The 23519-nt window shown below is 39.4% G+C and overlaps 1 protein-coding gene across 1 annotated transcript; it reads left to right on the forward strand.

Annotated features, from left to right (window-relative positions):
- Positions 1-11241: 11241 nt before the first annotated feature.
- LOC122047829 (nardilysin-like) lies at positions 11242-21998 on the forward strand. The gene is made up of 19 exons (XM_042609332.1): positions 11242-11687; positions 12321-12396; positions 13672-13718; positions 15122-15234; positions 15329-15402; positions 15527-15622; positions 15702-15821; positions 15956-16189; positions 16683-16831; positions 17771-17927; positions 18118-18273; positions 18717-19096; positions 19507-19656; positions 20108-20290; positions 20420-20623; positions 20803-20909; positions 21057-21210; positions 21320-21441; positions 21640-21998. Exons 1-19 carry the CDS (start codon positions 11349-11351, stop codon positions 21884-21886), a joined length of 3108 nt encoding a protein of 1035 aa, XP_042465266.1. The 5' UTR covers positions 11242-11348; the 3' UTR covers positions 21887-21998.
- The last annotated feature ends 1521 nt before the right edge of the window (positions 21999-23519 follow it).

Consider the following 23519-nt stretch of genomic DNA (forward strand, 5'->3'; position numbering starts at 1 on the left):
TACGGTCGGCTGCGAATTAATTTGCATGCTTGACGCCTACCAAGGATATCATCAAGTGCCGCTCGCCCGGGAAGATCAAGAAAAAGTAAGCTTCGTAACGGCCGACGACACATATTGCTACAAAGTGATGCCGTTCGGATTGAAGAATGCCGGGGCCACCTATCAACGCTTGATGAACAAGGTGTTCAAGGAGCAGATCGGGCGGAATCTGGAAGTTTATGTGGATGACATTCTTATCAAATCCGTCCTAGCTGCCGATCTTTTCAAGGATATGGAAGAAACCTTCCGAACACTGCGCAAATATGGAGTCAAGCTAAATCCCCAGAAGTGCCTGTTCGGAGCTAAAGGAGGGCGTTTCTTGGGGTATATAGTGACCGAGCGGGGAATCGAAGCAAATCCCAGCAAGGTGAAAGCACTGCAAGACATGCCGCCCCCAAGAAATACAAGAGAAGTGCAAAGGTTGACCGGTCGGATAATTGCTTTATCCAGATTCATCTCCAGAACCGCCGACCGGAGCCTGCCATTCTTCAAGATCCTGCGCAAGGCTACTAAGTTCCAGTGGGATGAAGAGTGTGGCCGAGCATTTGAAGAATTGAAGACATATCTAAATTCTCTGCCTGTGCTGGCCAAGCCGATCGGGGGTGAGTCACTGTATATGTATCTGTCGTCAACTGAGCATGCTGTAGGCTCAGCACTTGTAAGGGCGAGCGGCGAAGAGCAGCCGGTGTATTTTCTAAGCCACATTTTAAAAGATGCTGAATCTCGTTACACTGGGCTCGAAAAGTTGGCCTTAGCTTTGGTTCTAGCCGCTCGGCGCCTTCGACCGTATTTCTTGGCTCACACCATCATTGTCCGAACGAACAGTCCACTCGGAAGGGTGCTGTTGAATCCAGAAGCGTCCGGACGGCTTATCAAGTGGACGACAGAATTAAGTGAATTTGATATCCAATATCAGCCCCGCTCGGCGATTAAAGCCCAATCCTTGGCTGATTTTGTGACCGAAGTGCAAAGACCAGAGCCGGAAGCTATGTGGAGAATATATGTGGATGGGTCCTCCACTCGACTCGGAAGTGGGATCGGAATATTACTACTCTCACCTCAGGAGGAAAAGATGCACTTATCCGTCCGGCTAGATTACAAAGCGACTAACAATGAAGCCGAGTACGAGGCCCTTATAGCCGGATTGCAGGCCGCACGGCATGTGGGGGCCGGTCGGGTGACACTTTATTCGGATTCACAGTTAGCCGCTCAGCAACTTTCCGGCACCTTTGAAATCAACTGTGTTCGGCTTAAGCTCTACGCTGAGGCCTTTGAAAAACTCAAAGCTACTTTCCGAGAGGTGTTTATTCAGAAGATTCCCCAAACGGAGAACCAGGCGGCCGATGAGTTAGCCAAACTCGCGAGTTCAATAACGCCGGTCACCATTCAGCAACCAATTGAAAAAACGCTGCTGGTGGCGTATGTCGACCGGATGCAAGGCCTCACATTTCCAAGCGACTGGAGGATACCTATTATAGAATTCCTCCGTTCGGGCACCGCACCATCCGATGAATATGCAGCCCGGCTCCTCAGAAGAAGAGCCGGTCGGTTTACGCTCATCGGAGATCAGCTTTACAAGAAAGCTTTCTCGCGTCCTCTGCTGAAATGTGTAAGCTCGGAGGACTCAGCTTACATCCTCCAGGAAGTACATCAAGGATCATGCGGAGGTCATCCGGGCGGACGCTCGTTATCCAAGAAGATCCTCTTGGCCGGATACTTTTGGCCAACTTTACAGACAGATGCCGCTCGGACAGTATCTACTTGCCTTTCATGCCAGAAGTATCACAACTTCTCTCACCGACCGGCAGAGGAGATGAAGGCATCAACCATCTCATGTCCGTTCGATCAATGGGGAATGGATATTGTGGGTCCATTTCCGATGGCGACCGGGCAGAGGAAATTCTTACTAGTGGCGGTAGATTACTTCTCCAAGTGGGTGGAGGCCGAGCCACTCGCAAAGATTACTGAACAAATGGTTAAAAAATTCATCTGGCAACACATCATTTGTCGATTCGGCATCCCTCGCCGACTAGTGTCTGACAACGGGCGGCAGTTCACAGGGAAGATGTTAGAGGATTGGTGCAAGAGCTACGGCATTGAGCAACATTTCACATTCGTGGCCTATCCTCAGAGCAACGGTCAAGCTGAAGTCGCCAACCGGGAAATTTTTCGTATTCTGCGCGCTCGGCTCGACCATTTGGGAGGGAGTTGGCCAGATGAAGTGCCGAGCGTCTTGTGGGCCATCCGAACGACGCCGAAAGAAGGGACAGGAGTCACACCGTTCCATTTGGTATATGGCGGTGAGGCTGTCATTCCGGTCGAAGTCGGAGTTGAGTCAGCCCGGATCCAGAGCTACGATGACGATAACGCCGAACGAAGAAACATGGAGCTGGACTTGGTAGAAGAGGAAAGGGCAAAGGCGTCCGTTCGGCTGATGGCATACCGTCAGCGGATGAAGCAAAACTACAACCGGCGCGTCATTCCCAGAGCGTTCCAGGTCGGCGACCTTGTTTGGAAGAAGGTCAAGCCGGTCGGTGACGTCGGCAAGCTTGAAGCTCCATGGGCGGGTCCTTTCAAAATCATCGAAAAGCTCCGCTCGGGCGCGTATTATCTGGAGGATGAGGACGGTCGGCAGCTAGATAGACCGTGGAGCGCGAACCACCTCCAGCCTTATCGGGCGGGGTGAAAGGTGTATCACTGTAAATCACCATGTGTACATTTTTCGACTGATTACTGAAAATGCAGAAATGAAAAGTCAAAAGAGCGAAAATAAGGCATTATCATCGAAAATCGAAGGCCCCGTACCATTCGGACGGAGGTAAATTATCCAAGCCAAAATGCTCGACGAAATAGACCATGAGCCGTTCGGCCAGGAGTACGTTCTCCGCGCTGGGTGACAGGTGCGCTAAATATAAATGTATATACTTTTTCGTCGCCTATATGCTTGCGATGCAGGAAGCAAAAAGATAAAAACACATTGAGCATTCTCCGATGAACGGCTTGAAGACCCCGAGCTGTTCGGCCGGGCTGCATACTAGTGTGGCAGGAAGGAAAACCAAAACCCTGCGCTGATCAGGGTGATAGAGGGAGGTTATTGCCTGGAGCGAAGGCCTGAGTCGTTCGGCCAGGTACATTTTAGCTGATACTACCTCGGGGATGATTATGCACAAGCCCAGCGCTCGACGACGAACGCCGAGCCGTTCGGCCGGGTGTGTAGTCTCACTGGGACGCGCCGACGAGCCCCGTCGTTAAAAATCGAGAGCCGCACCGACCGGCTATAAATATCCGTGCCGTCGAGCTCCGACGATAAATATCTAGAGACGAGCCGGCGTTTATAAATAATCCGAGCGGACGCGCCGACGAGCCCCGTCGTTAAAAATCGAGAGCCGCGCCGACCGGCTATAAATATCCGTGCCGTCGAGCTCCGACGATAAATATCTAGAGACGAGCCGGCGTCTATAAATAATCCGAGCGGACGCGCCGACGAGCCCGTCGTTAAAATCGAGAGCCGGACCGGCTATAAATATCCGTGTCGAGCTCCGACGATAAATATCTAGAGACGAGCCGCCGTCTATAATCCGAGCGGACGCGCCGACGAACCCCGTCGTTAAAAATCGAGCCGCGCCAAATATCCGTGCCGCCGAGCTCCGACGATAAATATCTAGAGACGAGCCGGCGTCTATAAATAATCCGAGCGGACGCGCCGACGAACCCCGTCGTTAAAAATCGAGAGCCGCGCCGACCGGCTATAAATATCCGCGCCGTCGAGCTCCGACGATAAATATCTAGAGACGAGCCGACGTCTATAAATAATCCGAGCGGACACGCCGACGAGCCCCGTCGTTAAAAATCGAGAGCCGCGCCGACCGGCTATAAATATCCGCGCCGACGAGCCCCGTCGTTAAAAATCGAGAGCCGCGCCGACCGGCTATAAATATCCGTGCCGTCGAGCTCCGACGATAAATATCTAGAGACGAGCCGGCGTCTATAAATAATCCGAGCGGACGCGCCGACGAGCCCCGTCGTTAAAAATCGAGAGCCGCGCCGACCGGCTATAAACATCCGAGCGCGAAGTAAAAGATGGTTAATCAGAATTAAAAAATGCGAGCAAGTGAACGAGCGCCATCAGTGGTGCCGAGCGGAAGAGTTTTAAAAAAAAAAAACACTTAAAGTGGGGACGAGGGAAAAATTTCTCGCTAAAATAGGAAGGAACCGAAGATTGTCTGATATGCAAGCCAAAAAAGTCATTTTCACAGATAATCGGGGCCGAACGACGGGAATTCAAAAAGAAGTTAAACAGAAACGCTCCTCACACATCAAAATCAAAAAGAGCGTCGGGGATGGTGCCCATCACGCTCGCCAGATCCTCGTCGGGGATGGTCAGCTCGGCAGACAGGTGACCTTTGGTCTTCAGATAGCCCACCGCCGCCTTAATGGCCTCCTCGAACGTGAGGGATATCTTGTCGGTAAACTTCTCTCCGAAGTCTTCCGAGCGGAGGAACGCCTTCCTCACTTCGTCCGAGCGGGCCGACTCCCCCTCTTGATATTCCTTGAGCGCGGCATGGGCAGCGTCACTGGCGGCTTGTAGATCCTTCAAGTCCCCATCGAATCTTTGGAGATCAGCCGAGCGGCTCTCTTTTTCGGTGGCCAGCAGAGCGTCGAGATCCTTGATGCGTTGCTCCAGCCCCCGGATCTCCACCTTCATGTGGTCCATATCGTTGATGGTCTGTCGCTTCCGAGTGGTCGCCGTCTGGATCTCCTTGTCTCGTTGTTTAATCATTGTTTCTAGCCGAACGACCTTGCTCGCCAGATCAGCAGTTCATTTCCGCTCGGCTTCTAGTGATTTCTTGGCCTTCTCCAGAGCGGCCGTTGACTGCCTGGCATCCCCCTTTTTCAGTTCCTCCTCCAGCTCGGCCAACCGATCGCTAATGGCGATCTGCTCCACCCAGTTCTGCTAGCAAACACGAGCAGGTTAAAAACTTCAAATAAGAGAGAAAGGAAGGGGAGGGGCTATACCTCGGTAGCCGATTGAAGGTTGCTGTCACCGAGCTGCCCGGGAGTCAACTTGGCTATACGACTCCGAGCATCTATCCAAGCTTGCGCGAGAGGACCCGTCAGGGTGATCATCTGCTCAGGAAACACCGGCCGATCGGCGGCAGCCATGTACGCCTCTGAAGGGAGGCGCAGAACGGTTTTAAGTAGATTCTGGCCGTTCGGCCCGCTCTGAGATGGCCCGCCAGCAGAAGAGGTGGGTAGCTCGCCTAAACGCCTGAGACGTCGTCGAGTCCTCGAAGGGCCGGACGGCGGCACTTGAACAGCACCGGCGCATCTGCACCCCGCTCAGGTTGTGGCTCATCAAGTGTAGAGGCAGGTACGGATTCCGGTCGCCGGGGTTTCCGAGTGCGCAGCGGTACATCATCGGCCGAACGACCCTCCAATTCAGCTTCACTCGCAGGTTCTATATTGCCCGTGGCCTCATCAGGAGGGGCAGGGGCGTCCGGGGCTTCTGGGACCGTTGGCGTCCCCTCACCTTCTTCGCCGGCCGGATCAGCCGGAGCAAGGCCCCGTTCGGCGGCCTCCTTGCTCGTCACCGCCTCAATCCGAGCGGCCTTCAGTTTGACCTTCTCGGTGGCTCTGGCCCGCCACATGACCTCAGCTGCAGAAGCAGAGAATAAATCAGTTAGAACAAAATAAAGGGGAAGATAGGGAAGCTTACTCATGCTACAAGGCAGATCGGCTGGTGTAGAAGACAAGCCGAATATATGCATTACTCCTGGGAGAAGCATCTTGTCAATGTGATAGCGCTGACCGACTAGCTGTTCGGCTGCGTGGAGATAGTCTGCGTCACCTCTAAACTTGCCGAGCTCCGGTTGCGCAGGCATAGCCGTCTGCCACTTGGTGCGGAAAGTGGGCCGCTCGGGAAAGCGTATGTAGAAAAAATGCTCCTTCCAGTGTTTGTTGGAGCTCGGCATATTATCGAAAAGGACGAAGCCTATCCTAGATTGGAAAACAAAGGTGCCCCACTCGGCCTGCTTGGGATAAGTAGTGGAAGATTTTTGGGGTTAAGGGAATGCCGTTCAGCTTGAACAAAACTACCACTCCGCTCAGCAATCTAATAGAATTGGGAACTACTTGGCCGAGCGGAATGCGGAAATAGTTGCAAACTTCTAAAAAAAATTTGTGAGGAGGAAAACGTAGTCCGGCCAGGAATTGATCACGGAAGAAGACAACAGTGCCGGACGGAGGATCGTTAGGCCGATCGGAAGGCGTGGCTAACACTATTTCGTGGTCGGCCGGTAGGTCATATGCTCGAGTAAGGCGCATGGCGTCTTCCTCGTCGAACCGACTTTCCATGTTCGAGTACCAAAGACCCGGAGCACCGCCGGTTGACTGCGAGGTACTGGTCATGATCGAAAGGCCAGAATGCGGGATAGAAGAAGATGGTTCAAGCGATGGAAGAAAACCGACTGACAAGGATGATTAACAGAAAGAGGAATGCGTCTGGAGCGAGAAAAAGGATCTTACAAACGAGGGAGATGATCGGAAGTTGCCGTGTGATCGTCGGAAAATCTGAGCACAAAGTCGCCGGCGAAAGGAGGAGTGACAGGAATCTGGAAACGAAGAAGACGAAATGCGGCGGAAACCTAGTCAAGAGTCTTATATCGCCGATATCGAGGTTGTCATCGGATCGTCCGTTTCAAACGGCGGCTGTCCCATCGGAAGTGACGCAACCGCCATACTCTGACAAATGCACGGTCGCCACGTGTCAGCCGGTTACTAGCCGCATTTAATGAGCTCCTCTTACCGTGCGCAGAGCACGTGATGGGTAGTGTGGGAGAACAACGGACATCGATTCCAAGAAAGTACAAGGCATGGACAGAGTATCGCCGAACGGAAAGATATCGCCGCTCGGCTGAGCATCCTTATGCATGGCCGAGCGGCCTAAGGCAATGATCATTGTTCGACAGATCGGCGGTCCAGTCAGTCGGACTTTGCCTCCTTCGACTAGACTCGAGAGGAAGGCAAGTGATCCGGCGGTAAAAATCCGGAACCCCATAAGGAGTCAACGCTGAGGGGAGGTCAAAGGGTCTAGTGGTTCGCCAGAAAAGGGCAAGCCGACCGGACTCAGAAGAAAGGGAAATCTGATAGTAAAAGGCACCCTGGTAGGGACCAGGGTTCCGACGCTCAAATAAAACAGTGTATAATGACCGAGCGGAAGGAGGTGCCGCCCGTACGGCGCAAAGAATCCAGCCCGTCCGGACGACGTTCATCGCCCGCTCGGCGGGCCGGGCACCCCCGTCAGACGGTGGGTAAAAGACGGGGACGTCTGCTGACAGCCGTCAAGTCGTATGGCTATGCCATACTTCTAGTCTGACAACGGGTGGTCCTGCCGTCCCATCAAAGGACATGCTCGACGGTGGCAGCATGGTGTCAGGTAAGCTCTCCGACAAGTGCATACCGTGGTATGGGTTGCTGACACGTACGCACCTCGGTAGGCGTGCATCAGTTCCTTCTCCATCCTATATAAAGAGGCTATTACTTCGCCGAAGGTACGCATAATAAAAATTTGGCAGCCACTTTCTCCACCACTTACCTGACTTGAGCGTCGGAGGGTCGTCGCCGGGAACCCCTTCCCGGCTAGACTTTGGTGCAGGATCGCCGGAACTTCGTTCGACCAGCCGGAGGTTCACTCCAACGATTGGGAGCGTGCCGCGTGCCAAGTGTCCCTTGGTTCAGCGATTCGGACATGATCAATTGATATTAATATTAATATTATCAATTGACCCAAACAAACAACAGACACTAGAATAGCTCATGCCAGATCAGATTACATGTATTAATATTAATATTAATATTGATGATAATATTGGTATTAATACATGACAGTTAAACTTTCACCTCCATGGATTGCATGTTTCTGTGTCTGTGATTTGTTTGGGTTAATATTCTACTGTTTCTGGTGTTTGTGGTTTGTTTGGGTCAATTTGGAAATGGGGCGGGGATGGGGAATCCCCGAACCCGTGGGTTCGGATTCGGGGAATCTCCGAACCCGAAAAAATAAGAATGGGGCGGGGATGGGAATGGCAAACCCGTCTCCGCCCCGCCCCATTGCCATCCCTAGTTAAAAATGAACCCATCAATTTTTTTTTTTCAAATAGATTGAGCTGATCAATATTTTTAATAAAAAATAATAAATTAAACTAATAAAATATTAAGTAATTCAATTTTCAATTGAATTAACTTAACTTTGAAGACTAAAATTTAACATTTTGGAGAGGGCAGATCCTCTAGTCCGTAATTTGTGGATCAGGGGATGGTCCACTATTATAGATCGTTGATTTGGATGGACCCTACCAACTTAAAGGTGAGCTCCATCTAAATCAATGATCCTTATAAAGTGGATCATCCCCTGATGCACAAATTGCGGACCAGAAGATCCGGTCCGCATTTTGGAGAGTAATTCTCTCCTTTATTTTTTTTAATAAATGGCGCAAATTACAGATAAAAATTATTTAAAATTTCTATTGATAAATGAGACTTAATTAGAATGGAATCAATTAGTTCAAAATATTTCTAAAATGTCTCTTTTTAGATAATTATTTTTTAAAATTTGAATTGAAAGAAAACAAATTGATTTCCTTTTAATTACAATTATTGATGCCTATCATATCAAAATAATTTATTTCTCAAATTCTAATCTAATTAGAATTATATAATTCTCCTACAGTCTTAACTATAATTTTTAATAAATATGATATATTTATCAATTGATAATTAATTATTATTATTAATTAATTATAAATTTTTTAAATAACTAACAATTAATTAATATGATATATTTACCAATCGATAATTATTTTTATTAATTAATTATCAAGTTTTAATAACTAATAATTAATTAATCATAGTGCATTGAAGAGAAAACCTAAAATTAATTAATATTTTAATTAATCTAAAAACATTCAATTTTGATTATGAGAGGGATAATGACTTATGAATTCAAGTTTCAATAAATTATAAAAATTAATCATCACGACTAATTATCAATTTATTAATATTGATGTTATTCTATTATAAATATGAGATTGAACTCTTAAATTAAATTAGTTGCATTTTTTTCCCCGTTGTCGTATTCTTAAATATTTTGTGTTGCTCAGGTACATCATTGGATTAAATAAACAATTAGACCAGCCCAAATAGTAGAAAAGAATCTCAGTCCAGCCCATTTCATTAAAAGGACCATTAAAGAGGCCCATAATAAATAATTATTGTCAAAAAAAAGGTTAGTGGCCCATGCAGGTTTCGAACCTGACCTTCGCGTTATTAGCATGACGCTCTAACCAACTGAGCTAATAGGCCAGTTGATTTATAATTAAAATATAATTCTAATAAACATTTAATGCTGGCTGTGATGGAATGTCACTATTTTTCACAATCGAAGTGGAAAAAGTTTAATCACATCGAATCAAAGATCATTTTAATAGGTCTTTTCTTTAAAAGTATATGTTTCTAACTTTAGAATTTGATGTAAATCAATTACAAATTGTAGTTATTTATGAGTTTATGATTATATAAATTGTAATTACTTAGGTTCATTAATAAATTCAAATATTTCCGGACTAACACCTATCTTTGGGAAATAAAATTGTTCTATCCTTAGTAATTTGACAATCAGTATTAGTTAACCATATAATTTATCTACTTTTACACAAAATAGAATAAACTGTAAAAAATAACTGTCATCTTTTACTACATCAATAAATTCAAACATATTTATTCAAAAGTAAAATATAAATAATAATTGAATAATTAAAAAAAATGACTATTTACCCAACAACGTATCTAAAATTTTAAATTTACTAAAAGGCATACATTACTTTACTATTTACCAAAGAGAGCACATTTTCCAAATGCAATTCTTATTTTACCCTTATGATAATCTTATTTTTTTTTACCGTTTTTCTTTTTTCTACTATTTTTCTCTCTCTTCTCTTTTTTATAAGCACACGTAAGTACGTAACATATGAATAACATTACATAGATTTAATCAATTTTTAATAATATTTTAATACATTTGAGAAACTGAAATAAATAATAGATACCATATTTGAATTCTTTGAAATCTTAGTAATTCATAGAAACTGAAATGGGTGCAATCAGAACTTTTAGGTCCATTAGTGGATTTCGGTCAAAACCCACTGATGGACCTAGAAGACTCCGATTGTAAGTATTTCAGTTCCTATGAGTTTCTGAGGTTTGAAGGAGTTCAAATATAGTATCCATTATTTATTTTGACTTTTCATAGATGTTAATATGTAAAATAGAAGAATCATCAAAAAGACACAGATCGGGCCTGATATGATTCCATATCAGGCCTAACGTGGGTCTGATAGCATTTCATATCAGACCCACGTCGTGCCTAATATGATTTCATATCAGGACGTGTGTTTGATATGATTCCATATCAAGACCAATGTGGGTCTTTTTGACGATTCTTCCATTTTACATATTAACATCTATGAAAAACCGAAATAAATAATGGATACCATATTTAAACTCTTTGAAACCTCAGAAATCTATAGGAAATGAAATGAGTGCAATCGTAGCTCTCTAGGTCTATCAGTGAGTTTCGATCGAAACCCACTGATAGACCTAAAGAACTCCGATTACTTTCATTTCAGTTCCAGTAAATTTCTGAGATTGCAAGGAGTTACAATATTTTATCCATTATTTATTTTGACTTTTTCAAATATATTAAAATATTATTAAAAAATTAACTAAATCTTATATAATGTTATTCATATGTTCTGCATGCCTGTAAAAAATATAAGAGAGAAAAATAATAGAGCAAAGAAAAACGATAGAAAAAATCAGATTGTCAAAAGGGTAAAATAGGAATTATATTTGAAAAGATGTGTCCTTTGATAAATAGTAAAATAACATACGTTTTTTAGTAAATTTAAAATTTTAGATCCATTGTTGGGTAAATTGTCGATTAAAATTTTTTTTAATTTTAAAATTTTAAATCTTAAATCCTACAAAATTTAAAGAAAATATACCCATCCAGTTAACCAAGAGAAAGACATAAAGAGATCGGGTAAGGATGTAAGTAAGTTTATGAACCAATAAAAAATTCGAGTAGAAATGCTGTTAGTCCACGTCCTATATAACCGCTGCCACTGGACGACAGTATAAATTTCCAATCTTCCGCCGTAAACCCTAAATCAAGAAAACTGGAAACCGAACCTCCGATTGCTCTTGCTCAGAGCTCACTCGAGAATCAAAGGGCGGCAGAGAGAAGGGTGGACATGGCGGAGCGCTTCGACGATGTGGTCATCAAGTCACCCACCGACCGTAGATTGTATAGGATCCTTCACCTTCCTAATGGACTTTGCGCGCTGCTGGTACATGATCCCGAGATTTACCCCGAAGGCCTTGATGCGCCCCATGACGGTGCCGTGGAGGAGGATGCTTCCATGGATGAATATGAAGAAGATGATGATGACGATTGCGACGGGGTTGATGATGATGAAGAGTACGAGTCGGATGAGGAGGATGAGTCGGATGAGGGAGAGGACGGGGAGGGAGAAGGGGACGAGGGCCAATCAATGATAAAGAGCAAGGGGAAACTTTCACACACCAAAAAGGTGAGAGCTTTTATCTGTTTTTTTACGAGGATTTAGTATCAACACGAAATCTGTTAGTTGAACTCTTATGATTAGTGATTTTGTCTGGCTATCTTAAATATCTGAAATTAGCTCATTGTAATCTGTTTTTTTTCTAATTTACGAGGTCCCCCTCGTAGATTCTGCATAAAAGATATGATTTTGCAGTTCGTTGCATTGGTGCAATTTGGAGATTTTAAATTTGGTTCATTATCAAAATTGACATCTAATTAAAACTTTGTTTAGGTTATTTGATAATTATTTGTTTCAATTGGAGATACTCATACTACAATACATTAGCAATGATGTTTACCAATATCATAAATTACACTATCACCCTTTACCATTTTCAACTTGTATTGTTGTGTTTTTTGCATTATTATACCTACTCAGTTAACCACAAGTTTAGAAATTGAAAATGACCTTAAAATTTGGTCCTTAGACTATAGATAACCCTTTTAAATACAACAGCCTATAGACCTAGTTCTATCTTCTAAAATAGGTATAAAATACATTCATCAAATATCTTAAAATATATTTAATTGCATGGATGTATTATTCTCTTGGTAATTTTGTTGATCGTCAATTGTGCTTATATGAATTATCTATTTCTAGGTTGCTGCAGCAATGTGTGTAGGAATGGGTAGCTTCTCTGACCCATATAATGCTCAGGGACTCGCCCATTTCTTAGGTTTGGCTGTTCTTCCTCTTCTATTTTACAGAAATTGAAATGCTGTCTTATTTCATGTTTTTAAAAATGTCATTTGGTACTTATTTTTATGTTTTAATTCCCCATGAGTTAATGCTAAACTATGCCTTATCAATATTCCCATGACCATGTCAAGATGGCACACTTGTCGAAATGGGTATGGTATGAAAAAGTATTGTCTTTTCATTCTATTCTCTTTTGATTAGGAGGACAAATGATAGTTTGCAACTTGGAAAGTAATGGTTTTCAAAATTTTATTTTACCTTGATTTTAAGTTAAATAATTATAATTGTTAAATAGCTTACCTTGGTTTTAGTTTTTAAGGGGGCAGTACCTATATCATATACGCATTGAAATGTAGCGTATTTAGTTAGGTTTATGTCTGTATGCGATTTGACATGGCTAAGCATGCTCTTGCAAAGTAATGGTTTTCAAAATTTTAATTTACCTTGATTTTAAGTTAAATAATTATAATTGTTAAATAGCTTACTTGGTTTTAGTTTTTAAGGGGGCAGTACCTATATCATATACGCATTGAAATGTAGCGTATTTAGTTAGGTTTATGTCTGTATGTGATTTGACATGCCTAAACATGCTCTAGTGAGACATTGAACCTTTTTAACTTTAACTGTCAGAAGCTCCATTTTTTTTTACAGTTTGGAGTTTGAAACTATAATGGACTGGTGCGTAGCTAAGACTGTTATTCGGGCTTGGCTCCAGATTTGCCTGACAGTTTTTTTCTGTTTTTTCACACTTTTTTTGTGTTATTTTTTCATCTTGATCTCTTGATAATTGTCATCTGAGTTACATGTTTATTGCTATTGATTTTTAAGAGTATTTGTTGATCTGATATATTGTGCACATAATTTTGTTTATTCTTATTTTGTTAAAGTGAAATAATACTATGCTACCTAGCTAATATAGTACTTTATAATCATGCTAGGTTTCTTAACCATAACAATTACAATTTAACTAAGTGGAAGATCCTTTATGAAAGGAACCCTCTAGGAATCTAAGGAAATATGTCTTCGATGAAAATAGATCTAATTAGTGTGAATCTTACCTTGTTTCCCATCAATGATACACTTTTCTAGAGGTTCATGCTTTTGTGGCTGTTTTTAGTCTCTCTTGGTTCAATGCTAAGGCTGTAATCCACTAGGATGGTTATTTATTCTGAAATTGAATGTGAGATCCAATGTTTAAGTTTTTTTATCAATATAAATTATTGGAACAATGATGATGATGCTTGATTTGCAGAGCATATGCTTTTCATGGGGAGCAAAGAATTTCCAGATGAAAATGAGGTCTGGACATCTCACATTACTATGAACCTTAAATTTTCTCTCTCGTGCACATGATTCATGTTTCCAAATTGGGGCATAAATGCATATATGTAACAAATTCTAGTTGCTGAATTCTATATTAGAAGGGAAAGCTGTAAGGTGCACAGAAGAGACAAATAGATGAGAAAATCTGATGCCGTTTTATACTCTCCTAAGCCCAGGTTGAAGGTTGGAAGACCAACAATATCCATGGGACCTTTGCGCCAAACAATTATAGTCTAAACATCTTTATATTTACTTACCGAATTAAACTTGGGGACAGAGAAAGTAGTGTCTGTTGGATTTTTAAACCAACTAAATATAGATCACTTGTCAATTACATGACCTTACAATTAAAATACAACAATATAAGTGATTTGTCATAACAGAAAGTACGATAAAACCCTTTTACCTAAAATTAAGCGAAAAGACTAATCGATGTTGGATGATTCCCTAAACCCAAAATACCAGGATTAAATGCATAAAACATCTATATATATATATATATATATATATAACACAAATTATCTATGACACTCCCCCCTCATGTTAAGCATAAATAAGATATCATGTTTTTTTACATTAATCAGAAAAGCTCTTGTGACCTAAACATAGATAAAGAAGTTAATCTATTGCATCAGAAAGGTAATTATATGGGTATAGATGACCTAATCTAAAACCCTAAACCTAAATTACCAACATAACATTCTCCAATGTTATAGGTAGTCTGGCTAAAATCCCTTGTTATGAATTCAGATGTAGATAACAAAGAGATTGTAAACGGCAGCCAGAGTTTGAATTCCAGTTATTGATTTTGTCTTGCTAAAAGCCCTTGTTATGAATTCAGAAGTAAATAACAGACTGTAGAGGGAAGCAAGAGCTTGAATCCCACTTTTTGATTTTGTCAGCGACACCTTGACAATTAGGAATTCCCATATACTTTTAATAGAATTCAGGGAATATGTCTATTCATTTTTTTTAAATATAACTAAATAATTATTTCAAACTGTTGCTTTGGTTTCCGACATTTCCTTTGGTAGGTCTGCATCAATCAATTTTTAATATATAGGTTCTATGGAAGCCAAATAATAGTTAGGATAGGATTTATTGTGGTTGCTTCCCAAACTTGTTTTTGCTCTACACTGATATTATTAGAAGAATGATGATTTTGTCTATGTAGTGAATGTTTTGGCTATTTTGTTTGGTTTTGAGAATTATTGTTCTTATCGTTATAAGAATCAACTGCAATTATCATCAGTAAATGGTGTGTAATTTTTTTTTAGCTTAGATAATTTACTTTTCCCTTACACTATTTAACTATAAATTATGGTACATTATTATGGCTTATAAGCCATTGACCTGTTGTCTATTGTGGTATTTCTTAGTATGATAGTTATGTGTCCAAGCATGGGGGCTCAACAAATGCTTACACCGAAACCGAATACACTTGTTATCACTTTGAAATTAGTCGTGAGTACTTGAAGGGCGCCTTGAAAAGGTAATAACGATTAGCTTTGTGTATCATGGAGTCAATACCTTTTTGTCTCTCGAACTTATATAGGTATGGTGCATTTTCTTAATGCCTCTTGTAGATTTAGCCAGTTTTTTATATCTCCATTGATGAAGATTGAGGCAATGGAACGAGAAATCTTGGCTGTTGATTCAGGTTTCTTAATATTAACTTTAATTTCACTACTAATAGTTTATATAGTATTACTTAATATCCTGAGGTTATTGATTTATAAATTCTTCTCTTTATGTTGTGCTATGAGAAAATTATTGTTTTGTAGAGTTTAACCAAGTACTACAAAGTGATAATGCACGTTTGCAACAACTTCATTGCCATGCATCTACACCAGGTCACCTTTTCAACAGATTCTATTGGGGTACACTATGCAAAATCTAACTCAATTCTTTGCACCATTTTATTAGCTATCAATTATTTCTAAGTCACTATTATTGTAGGAAATAAAAAGAGTTTGATGGATGCCATGGAGCATGGTGTCCTTTTGCAAGAAGAAATCTCAAAACTATATATGGAAAACTATCATGCAGGAATCATGAAACTAGTTGTAATAGGAGGAGGTGAGGAGCTGGATGAATTATGCATGGTATTCAATATAAATTGTCCATCAGTTACCAATAACAGTTGCTGCTGTTGGACTGAGAAGTAAACTTTCTCACCTTTTCATTTATGGGTTCACCCCATCATATTGCAGATCCCTTAGATGTGTTAGAGAATTGGGTAATAGAGCTCTTCAGTAATGTGAAAGCAGGCCCTTCATTAAAGACAAACTATAACACAGATGTGCCAATTTGGAAAGTGGGGAAGCTGTATAGATTAGAGGCAGTTAAGGATGTACATGTTCTGGAGTTGGCTTGGACACTTCCTTGTCTTCACAATGAATATCTGAAGAAACCAGAAGACTATTTAGCACATTTGTTGGGCCATGGTTAGTACTTTCATACTAAAATTATTTATGCCTAAAATTCAATTTTAGTAGTTGTTATTTTACTTGACAAAGATGAACTTATTGTCGACCTATGCTATCACAATATGTGTTCATTGAAATATAAAGATTATTTCCTTCCATCAAACAGTGTATGACAAACTATACCAGGTTCCATTCAAGTTATGATCAGATAGTTTTATTTCTTTTTCTAATTTTATTATTTCACTTGTATAGTTATAAGGTCCTATTCACTTTTATCTAGTATTGGTCAAATCATGAGTTAATGGATCTGTAGTTCCTTGAACTGTATTATACCCCATGGCTTTCTTTCATTATTCTCTTTCAGTCCAATTTTAAAATGTCTATCAATTCATCATTTCGTATCTAGTGGTTTGTTAAATTCTTAAAATATTGTTACTTTTTTTTTTCCATTGACGATACTTTTGTGCTCAATAATTGGAGCTTGCTTCTGACAAATGAGAAAATTATTCAGAGGGGAGGGGAAGCTTGCTCTATTTGCTGAAATCTAAAGGATTGGCAAGTGCATTATCAGCTGGTGTTGGTGAAGAAGGAATGAGCAGGTCCTCCATTGCTTACATTTTTGTCATGTCCATCTACCTCACTGATTCAGGTCTAGAGAAGGTATGCATAATTATATAAAGCAATGCATATAGCGTATTGTCATTGAGTTTCCAATGGATTTAATGAAGTGATTGTTGGATTACAAAGATCATAAATCTTATATGCACTGTGATTTCATAGACCTTTATTGATATCATTACTGATACAACTTCAAAAATTAAAATAGCTTTCCGTTTCAAATTCTATAGGCTATATTTTGAATATATCAATCAGTTCAAATTTATCTTTTATCATGTCTGAGCACCGTCTTCAGTCTTAGCTTTTTTGTCTGTGAGTCATTCCATATTATGCAAAATTCACGATGATAAAAGATGATGATATCTGTCTATTATTTAGCACAATATTTTACATTTTAGTATTTGCATTACGCTCATAGAATAAACTTAGTTTCTGTATGTTCTGCTAAAGTACGAACCTTTTTCCGTTGAATTTAGTATTCTTTTCCTTATGATTGATCAAATTGTGGATGAGGTGGATTTTTGTTTTATTTTTTTTCTTTTTAGTCTTTATTTCATTAAATTTTAATTGTTCCACTATTTTGTAAGACTCTTTGTACTTAAAAGGGTAGGCCGGTGCACAAAGCTCCCGCCAATGCGGGGTCATAAGGAAGGGTTTATTGTGCGCAACCTTACCTTGCTTTACAAGAGGTTATTTCTAAGACTCAAACCGTGACCTTTAGGTCACACACCGACAACTTTTCGCCCCAAGGCTCCCCTTCACTCTTTGTACTTCTTCGAGCAAAATAAAAATTAAACCTTATTAAGGAGATAGTTTCTATTTGTTAATGTTATAGTTTCCATTATATAAAGGCTTCAGTTTTTCCATTTTCTAGGAACGATCTTTGCTCTGTACTTTTTGAACAACATTACTGATATTTACTCCTTCCACAAACTAACATGTAAGGTGGATCGCTTAACTTTCTCTGTAATGCTTCTGCAGTTTGATGAGGTAATTGGGTTTGTATATCAGTATATTAAGTTGTTGCGCCAAACTTCCCCTCAAGAATGGGTTTTTAAAGAACTTCAGGATATAGGAAATATGGATTTTAGATTCGCTGAGGAGCAACCTCAGGATGATTATGCAGTAAATCTTGCAGGTAAATGAACATTAACCTTTTCATATATTTTCAGTTTTAACTATATTTATTCTGGAGAAACATGGATTAGCTATTCCAGTAAATTACATCTTACTCGTTTGTTAATGTGCTTCCGTGAATGTATACCATGATTTTTGCTATGACCTTTTGTTACTGGACAGGTTTTGATGTTTTGATCTTTCTTCTGCAGAAAATTTCTTTTTTTATTCAAAAGAGCATATTATTTCTGGAGAATATGCTTTTGAGCAATGGGATCCTGAGTTGGTGCAGAACATTTTGAGTCTTTTCTCACCAGAAAATATGAGAGTTGTCGTACTCTCAAAATCATTTGATAAACAGTCGCAAGGTAGTTATGCTTGCTTCTTTCACTTGCTTTACCTTTTAGATGTTGGCTGAATACAGTTTCTAAGTTTCTAAAGATTGCAATTTGTTAGTTTACGATTTTACGGAGAGTTTGTATGCCTCAAAGTTTGTCTTGCTATTGTATCTAGCAAAGTTAATCCCAAATATGGTTCATTGATGCAATGGAGCAACAAATTATTCCATTGAGTTCTTGACTGAACTATTATTACTAACTGTTGGATTGAATTTTCAATTACAATCTAGAGTCATTCACCATAAAGTGATACTCTTTGAATTTTTGTGCAAATTACAATTGTCTTACCTAATTTTCATGTCAATTTGTTAAACAAAATTTTGATGTGACATACAATTCATTAATCTTCTCTGAGTTCATATGTATTTTCAATGAAATTTATAAATTGAAACTACATTCTTTCATTATTTCAGCCATCCAATACGAGCCATGGTTTGGGTCCCAATACATTGAAGAAGACATTTCACCATCTCTTCTCAAGCTTTGGGGAAATCCTCCTGAAATTGCATCATCTTTGCATTTGCCTTCGAGGAATGACTTCATCCCTTCTGACTTTTCACTTCGAAATGCTAATATATCAAAAAACCTATCAAATATTAGTTGCCCTCAGTGCATTATTGACAATCCGCTAATGAAACTCTGGTATAAGATGGACACGACGTTTAATGTCCCCCGTGCAAATGTGTACTTTTTGATCACAGTAAAGGATGGATATAGCAGTATCAAAAATTGTGTGTTGACAGAGCTTTTCATAAATCTTCTCAAAGATGAGCTAAATGAAATCATATATCAGGTATACTTCAAAGTCAAAGAAAGATTTTAAGTTGTTCAATTATTTGTTTTATTCTTTAATTTGTGATTTTGTTATTTCATTAACCATTTAATCAATATTGTGTCATGTATTTATATCCTAGGGCAAAGATGGAAACTCTAATTTTAAATATGTTTTCATCAATATAAAATGTATTAAATTTGTTTTTTTTCCCTTTTAGTTAGTAACCTTGTCATATGATTCACTTAAATTTGTGAATATTCTTCTGTCAATATTTACCTCATACAGGGTCTTTATCTGTTTATTTTTCTGCCTGATTCCCTGTTTTACTCTCTTAATTGCTTTATGGTTTCAATGTATAGAAAGATTGACCTTTTGTGTAGAATTTTGGGTACTGTTCTTTGGTGATCATCCTAATTTTAACTGTGTAGGCTGGAGTGGCTAAACTGGAAACTTCTTTGTCATTTGTTGGTGATAAGCTCGAGTTGAAGTTGTCTGGTTTCAGTGACAAACTACCGATCTTGCTATCAAAGATATTGAACTTGTCCAAAACATTTATGCCAAAAAATGATCGATTTAAGGTATGCCATTTGTTCTGAAATTTTTGAGCAATTATAAATGTAGATAGAAGAGCAACTAGGGGTGAGTACTACATTCTTCTGTTGTGCGCCTCATATTGTTGTCTGTGGTGCTAAAAGTAAAAAAAAAGAAGCAATAGAGTTATGTGTTGAACCTTGCAGAACTTGTGTATGGAGCTGTTTATTTCAATGCATGATTTAAAATTATGACCGTATCAAAGTTTTGGTTTATGATTGGAACCAACTCTAGCAATGAGTCTCAACACTCAACTTTTTTTTTTATTTTTTTTCTTTTAGCTGATAAAGGGGCCAATATTTTGATGCTTCTATGATTACTTCATCAAAGTTTCGATTAAATTTTAGATGGGTTCTAATGTTGATTCTTTTTTAGTTCTACTTTCTGTTTTTTGGATAGTAAGAGTTTTTTTTCCTCCTTTTTTCTTGAACTATTTAGGTTATTAAGGAGGACATGGAGAGAAAATTCAGAAACTACAATATGAAACCTTTGAGCCATTCTTCCTACCTGAGGATACAATTATTGCGTCGTAAATTCTGGGGCGTGGAGGACAAACTTTCCTGCCTCTTGCATCTTACGCTTTCCGACTTAATTGAGTTTATTCCAAGACTTCTATCTCAGGTAACCAAATCGGTAGTATGAAGCTTACTGTCGATTTTTTTCTCTTATTAATCTGCAGTCTGAGTGATTGAAAAAATTTCAATTTACTATCTAATAGTTCTTACAACTAAGACTAATAAATCCTTTCAGTTATATATCGAGGGCCTCTGCCATGGAAATTTATCTGAAAAGGAGGCAATTGAAATATCAAATATCTTTACCGATACCTTCTCCGTAGAACCTATACCTGCAGAGTTACGACATAAAGAGAGTGTTATCTGCCTTCCATCTACTAGCAATCTGATCAGAAGTGTTCTTGTAAAGAATGCCCAAGAAGTGAACTCTGTGGCCGAGGTATTTTGTACTTCCATTTTATTTCACTTGCAGATCGAATCCTCCATTAGTTGGATTCATAAAACCGCGATTAAGGCTTGCTGCTATGTGCAGTTGCAGTCGCCTTTCGAAATTTTACTTCATTTTCTTGAACTCCTTCTGTATTATTCTGCTTACATGTATTTGATTTGAGTCGGCAGCTTTATTTTCAAATTGAACAAGATGTGGGGATCGAAGCCACTAGATTAAGAGCCATCACGGATCTTTTCAGCAACATTATAGAAGAACCGTGCTTCAATCAGCTTAGGTAATGTCCGTTGCACGGAAACTTCACCATGCTAAAACTCGATGTATTCACTTGACTACTTGAATGCCTATGAATTTGCATGCCATGCTTTAAAGTTTGTCGCGTAGAGATTTGAGTTAATGGAAAGTTGTTGTGTGCTGGTCACAGGACAAAGGAGCAGCTCGGTTATGTCGTTGAATGTAGCCCAAGGATGACCTACCGTGTTTTGGGATATTGCTTTCGCGTTCAATCCTCAGAATATAGTCCGATACACTTGCACGGCAGGATAGACAACTTCATCAACGGTCTGCGAGATTTACTGGTATTCCAATACCTGATTTTCTCTCGCTGAGTTTCTTAAATAAGACTGGATTCTAAGCCTAATATAAATGCTAACAATGTATGACCATATATTGATTGCTTTGCTATAGGAATCTCTTGACGACGAATCTTTTGAGAGCCATAGAAGTGGACTTATAGCAGAAAAGCTGGAGAAGGATCCATCACTTTCATACGAGACGGGAAATTATTGGGATCAAATTGTGGACAAAAGGTTTTCTGATAACTTCCTTCATTTTGTGCTCTTCTTCGTCGTCTAGCAACATTTTAACGACTTCATATGCTCGATAGATGGAAAAGATTCATGCAGCTAATTTGGTTAAAGATAACTGGATGATAATGAGTCGTATAATTCTGAAATATTTCAGCAAGATTGTTTTGTCACTAACAATATTCAAATTGTCCTTCTTAGGTATCTGTTTGACATATTGAAATTGGAAGCTGAAGAACTGAAGAGTGTCAAAAAGAGCGAAGTTATCGATTGGTTCAATGAATATTTGAGGCCAGAGTCTTCAAAATGCCGATGGCTCGCTGTTCACGTCTGGGGCTCCAGAACAAACTATAAAGAAGAAGCACTTTTGCATGGTAAATTGGGAAAGGTCATCGAAGACGTTGATCTATTCAAATCGACATCGAACTTCTATTCGAGTCTCTGTTGAATAACCCTCAAACAGCTAGAGTGTGAAAAAAAAGGCATTCAACGTTCCTTTTAATACCATTTTGTAAAATTGCCAATTCTTTTCTTTATTGTAAACTGATCCCCTTCCCCTAGAGTGGTATGGAATATCGAAAAAAAAATGGGTCCTTTCGCTAAAAAAATAATTAAAATAGTCATTTATATATATTTATTTAATTATTTTGTTATAAAAACTATTGAGCTAATAGGCCAATTGTATATTTGTTGAGCAATTAAAGTATAATTACTCTATAACTACCCTACATTTCAACCCCTGCTTTGCTCTTCAACAATAAGGATTGTAAAAAAAAATGGCACTAATTTATAAAATTAAATTGGAAAAAAAGAAGGTTCAATCTTTTTCTATTCCATAAAAGAAGGGGAGCTAATCGAACTAGTAAAAAATTATTACTATATGATCTTGAAGTTAGAGATTTGAATTATGAAAATAGCTTCTTAAGTGAGATTTCGTACATCAGATTCAATGTGGCATGATTAGAATTCCACATTGATGAAAATTTTATACATCTTTTTCTATTTCCTAAAAATTTGTTATCATCAAAAAGGCTAAGCGAGTCAATTAGACACCCACCAACCTCACCACCGACGCTCACATGCACACCACAATTCCAAAACCGAAACAATTACTTGAAGCATGTGATAAACAAATAAATTAAGTCGGCAATTAGTGGACAAACTCCTAATCACATGTGCTTAATTCTTCAACTACTTTACTAATCCGACATTTAGCTCTCCATCCAATCAAGTGTTACAAACAAACAAGATTAAGAAGACTAATAATTAATAATAATAGCAATCGAATGAGTGCACTTTATGCATCCATCACGGTCGCGGACGGCCTAACCCTAAGAGGGATAGGGCATGCTTTACTATTAAATCCAAATATTAACATAGATATTTCTTCGATTGATAATCTAGTAGTTATTCAACAAGATGGATAGGTGCCTATTGCCAAGCTAATAAAAGATGAGACGACAACATTCCTAGACTTCGTTCGGTGTGTTGTGTACAAAAATAATATTTTAGCTCCTAACTTTGTTTGCGGCCATAGAGGTCTCGGGAGTTAGGAATCTCGGAACTTTGCATTCTTCACTCGACATGTTTCACATGTAAATATAAATATAGATAGGCAGCGAGAAAAATTCACCATAAATTGTGACTCTTAAGTTCAAGGAATAGGTAAGTAGATTGCCTTTTTAAATGATTATTATCATTCGCAATGAAATATGATCTTTTTAGCACATTTCTAGCCTCGCACAAAGAATTTGATGCTTTTCCACGCAAAAGAGATGACGACAATGAACAACAATACCGAAGGGATCTTCGGATAGGTTCGACTTAATGATCTTTTCATCAACAAAATTCACCGAATCCATTCATGTCATTTCCATCTCTCAACTTGCCCCCCTTAATTTTTGTCTTGTTTTGAATATATATATATATAAAAAGAATATAGTTATTTGCACATAGGCCCACAACTTTAAAACAATAACACTTCGACAGTGTACTAAATTAATATCAAGTCAACTAATTCACCAAAAATTAGTCTTTAAATTGAGTTTGATCAAATCATATTGAATTAGTCTCCATATAAT

This window comes from Zingiber officinale, chromosome 2B, assembly GCF_018446385.1.
Source record: "Zingiber officinale cultivar Zhangliang chromosome 2B, Zo_v1.1, whole genome shotgun sequence".
NCBI lineage: Eukaryota > Viridiplantae > Streptophyta > Magnoliopsida > Zingiberales > Zingiberaceae > Zingiber > Zingiber officinale.

Bases quoted from the DNA above. Each gene is read 5' to 3' on its own strand.
- LOC122047829 (XM_042609332.1), top strand. From the start codon at position 11,349: ATGGCGGAGCGCTTCGACGATGTGGTCATCAAGTCACCCACCGACCGT. The intron at 11,688-12,320 runs GTGAGAGCTTTT...ATCTATTTCTAG, and splicing joins AACTTTCACACACCAAAAAG to GTTGCTGCAGCAATGTGTGT. The intron at 15,822-15,955 runs GTGAGGAGCTGG...ATCATATTGCAG, and splicing joins ACTAGTTGTAATAGGAGGAG to ATCCCTTAGATGTGTTAGAG.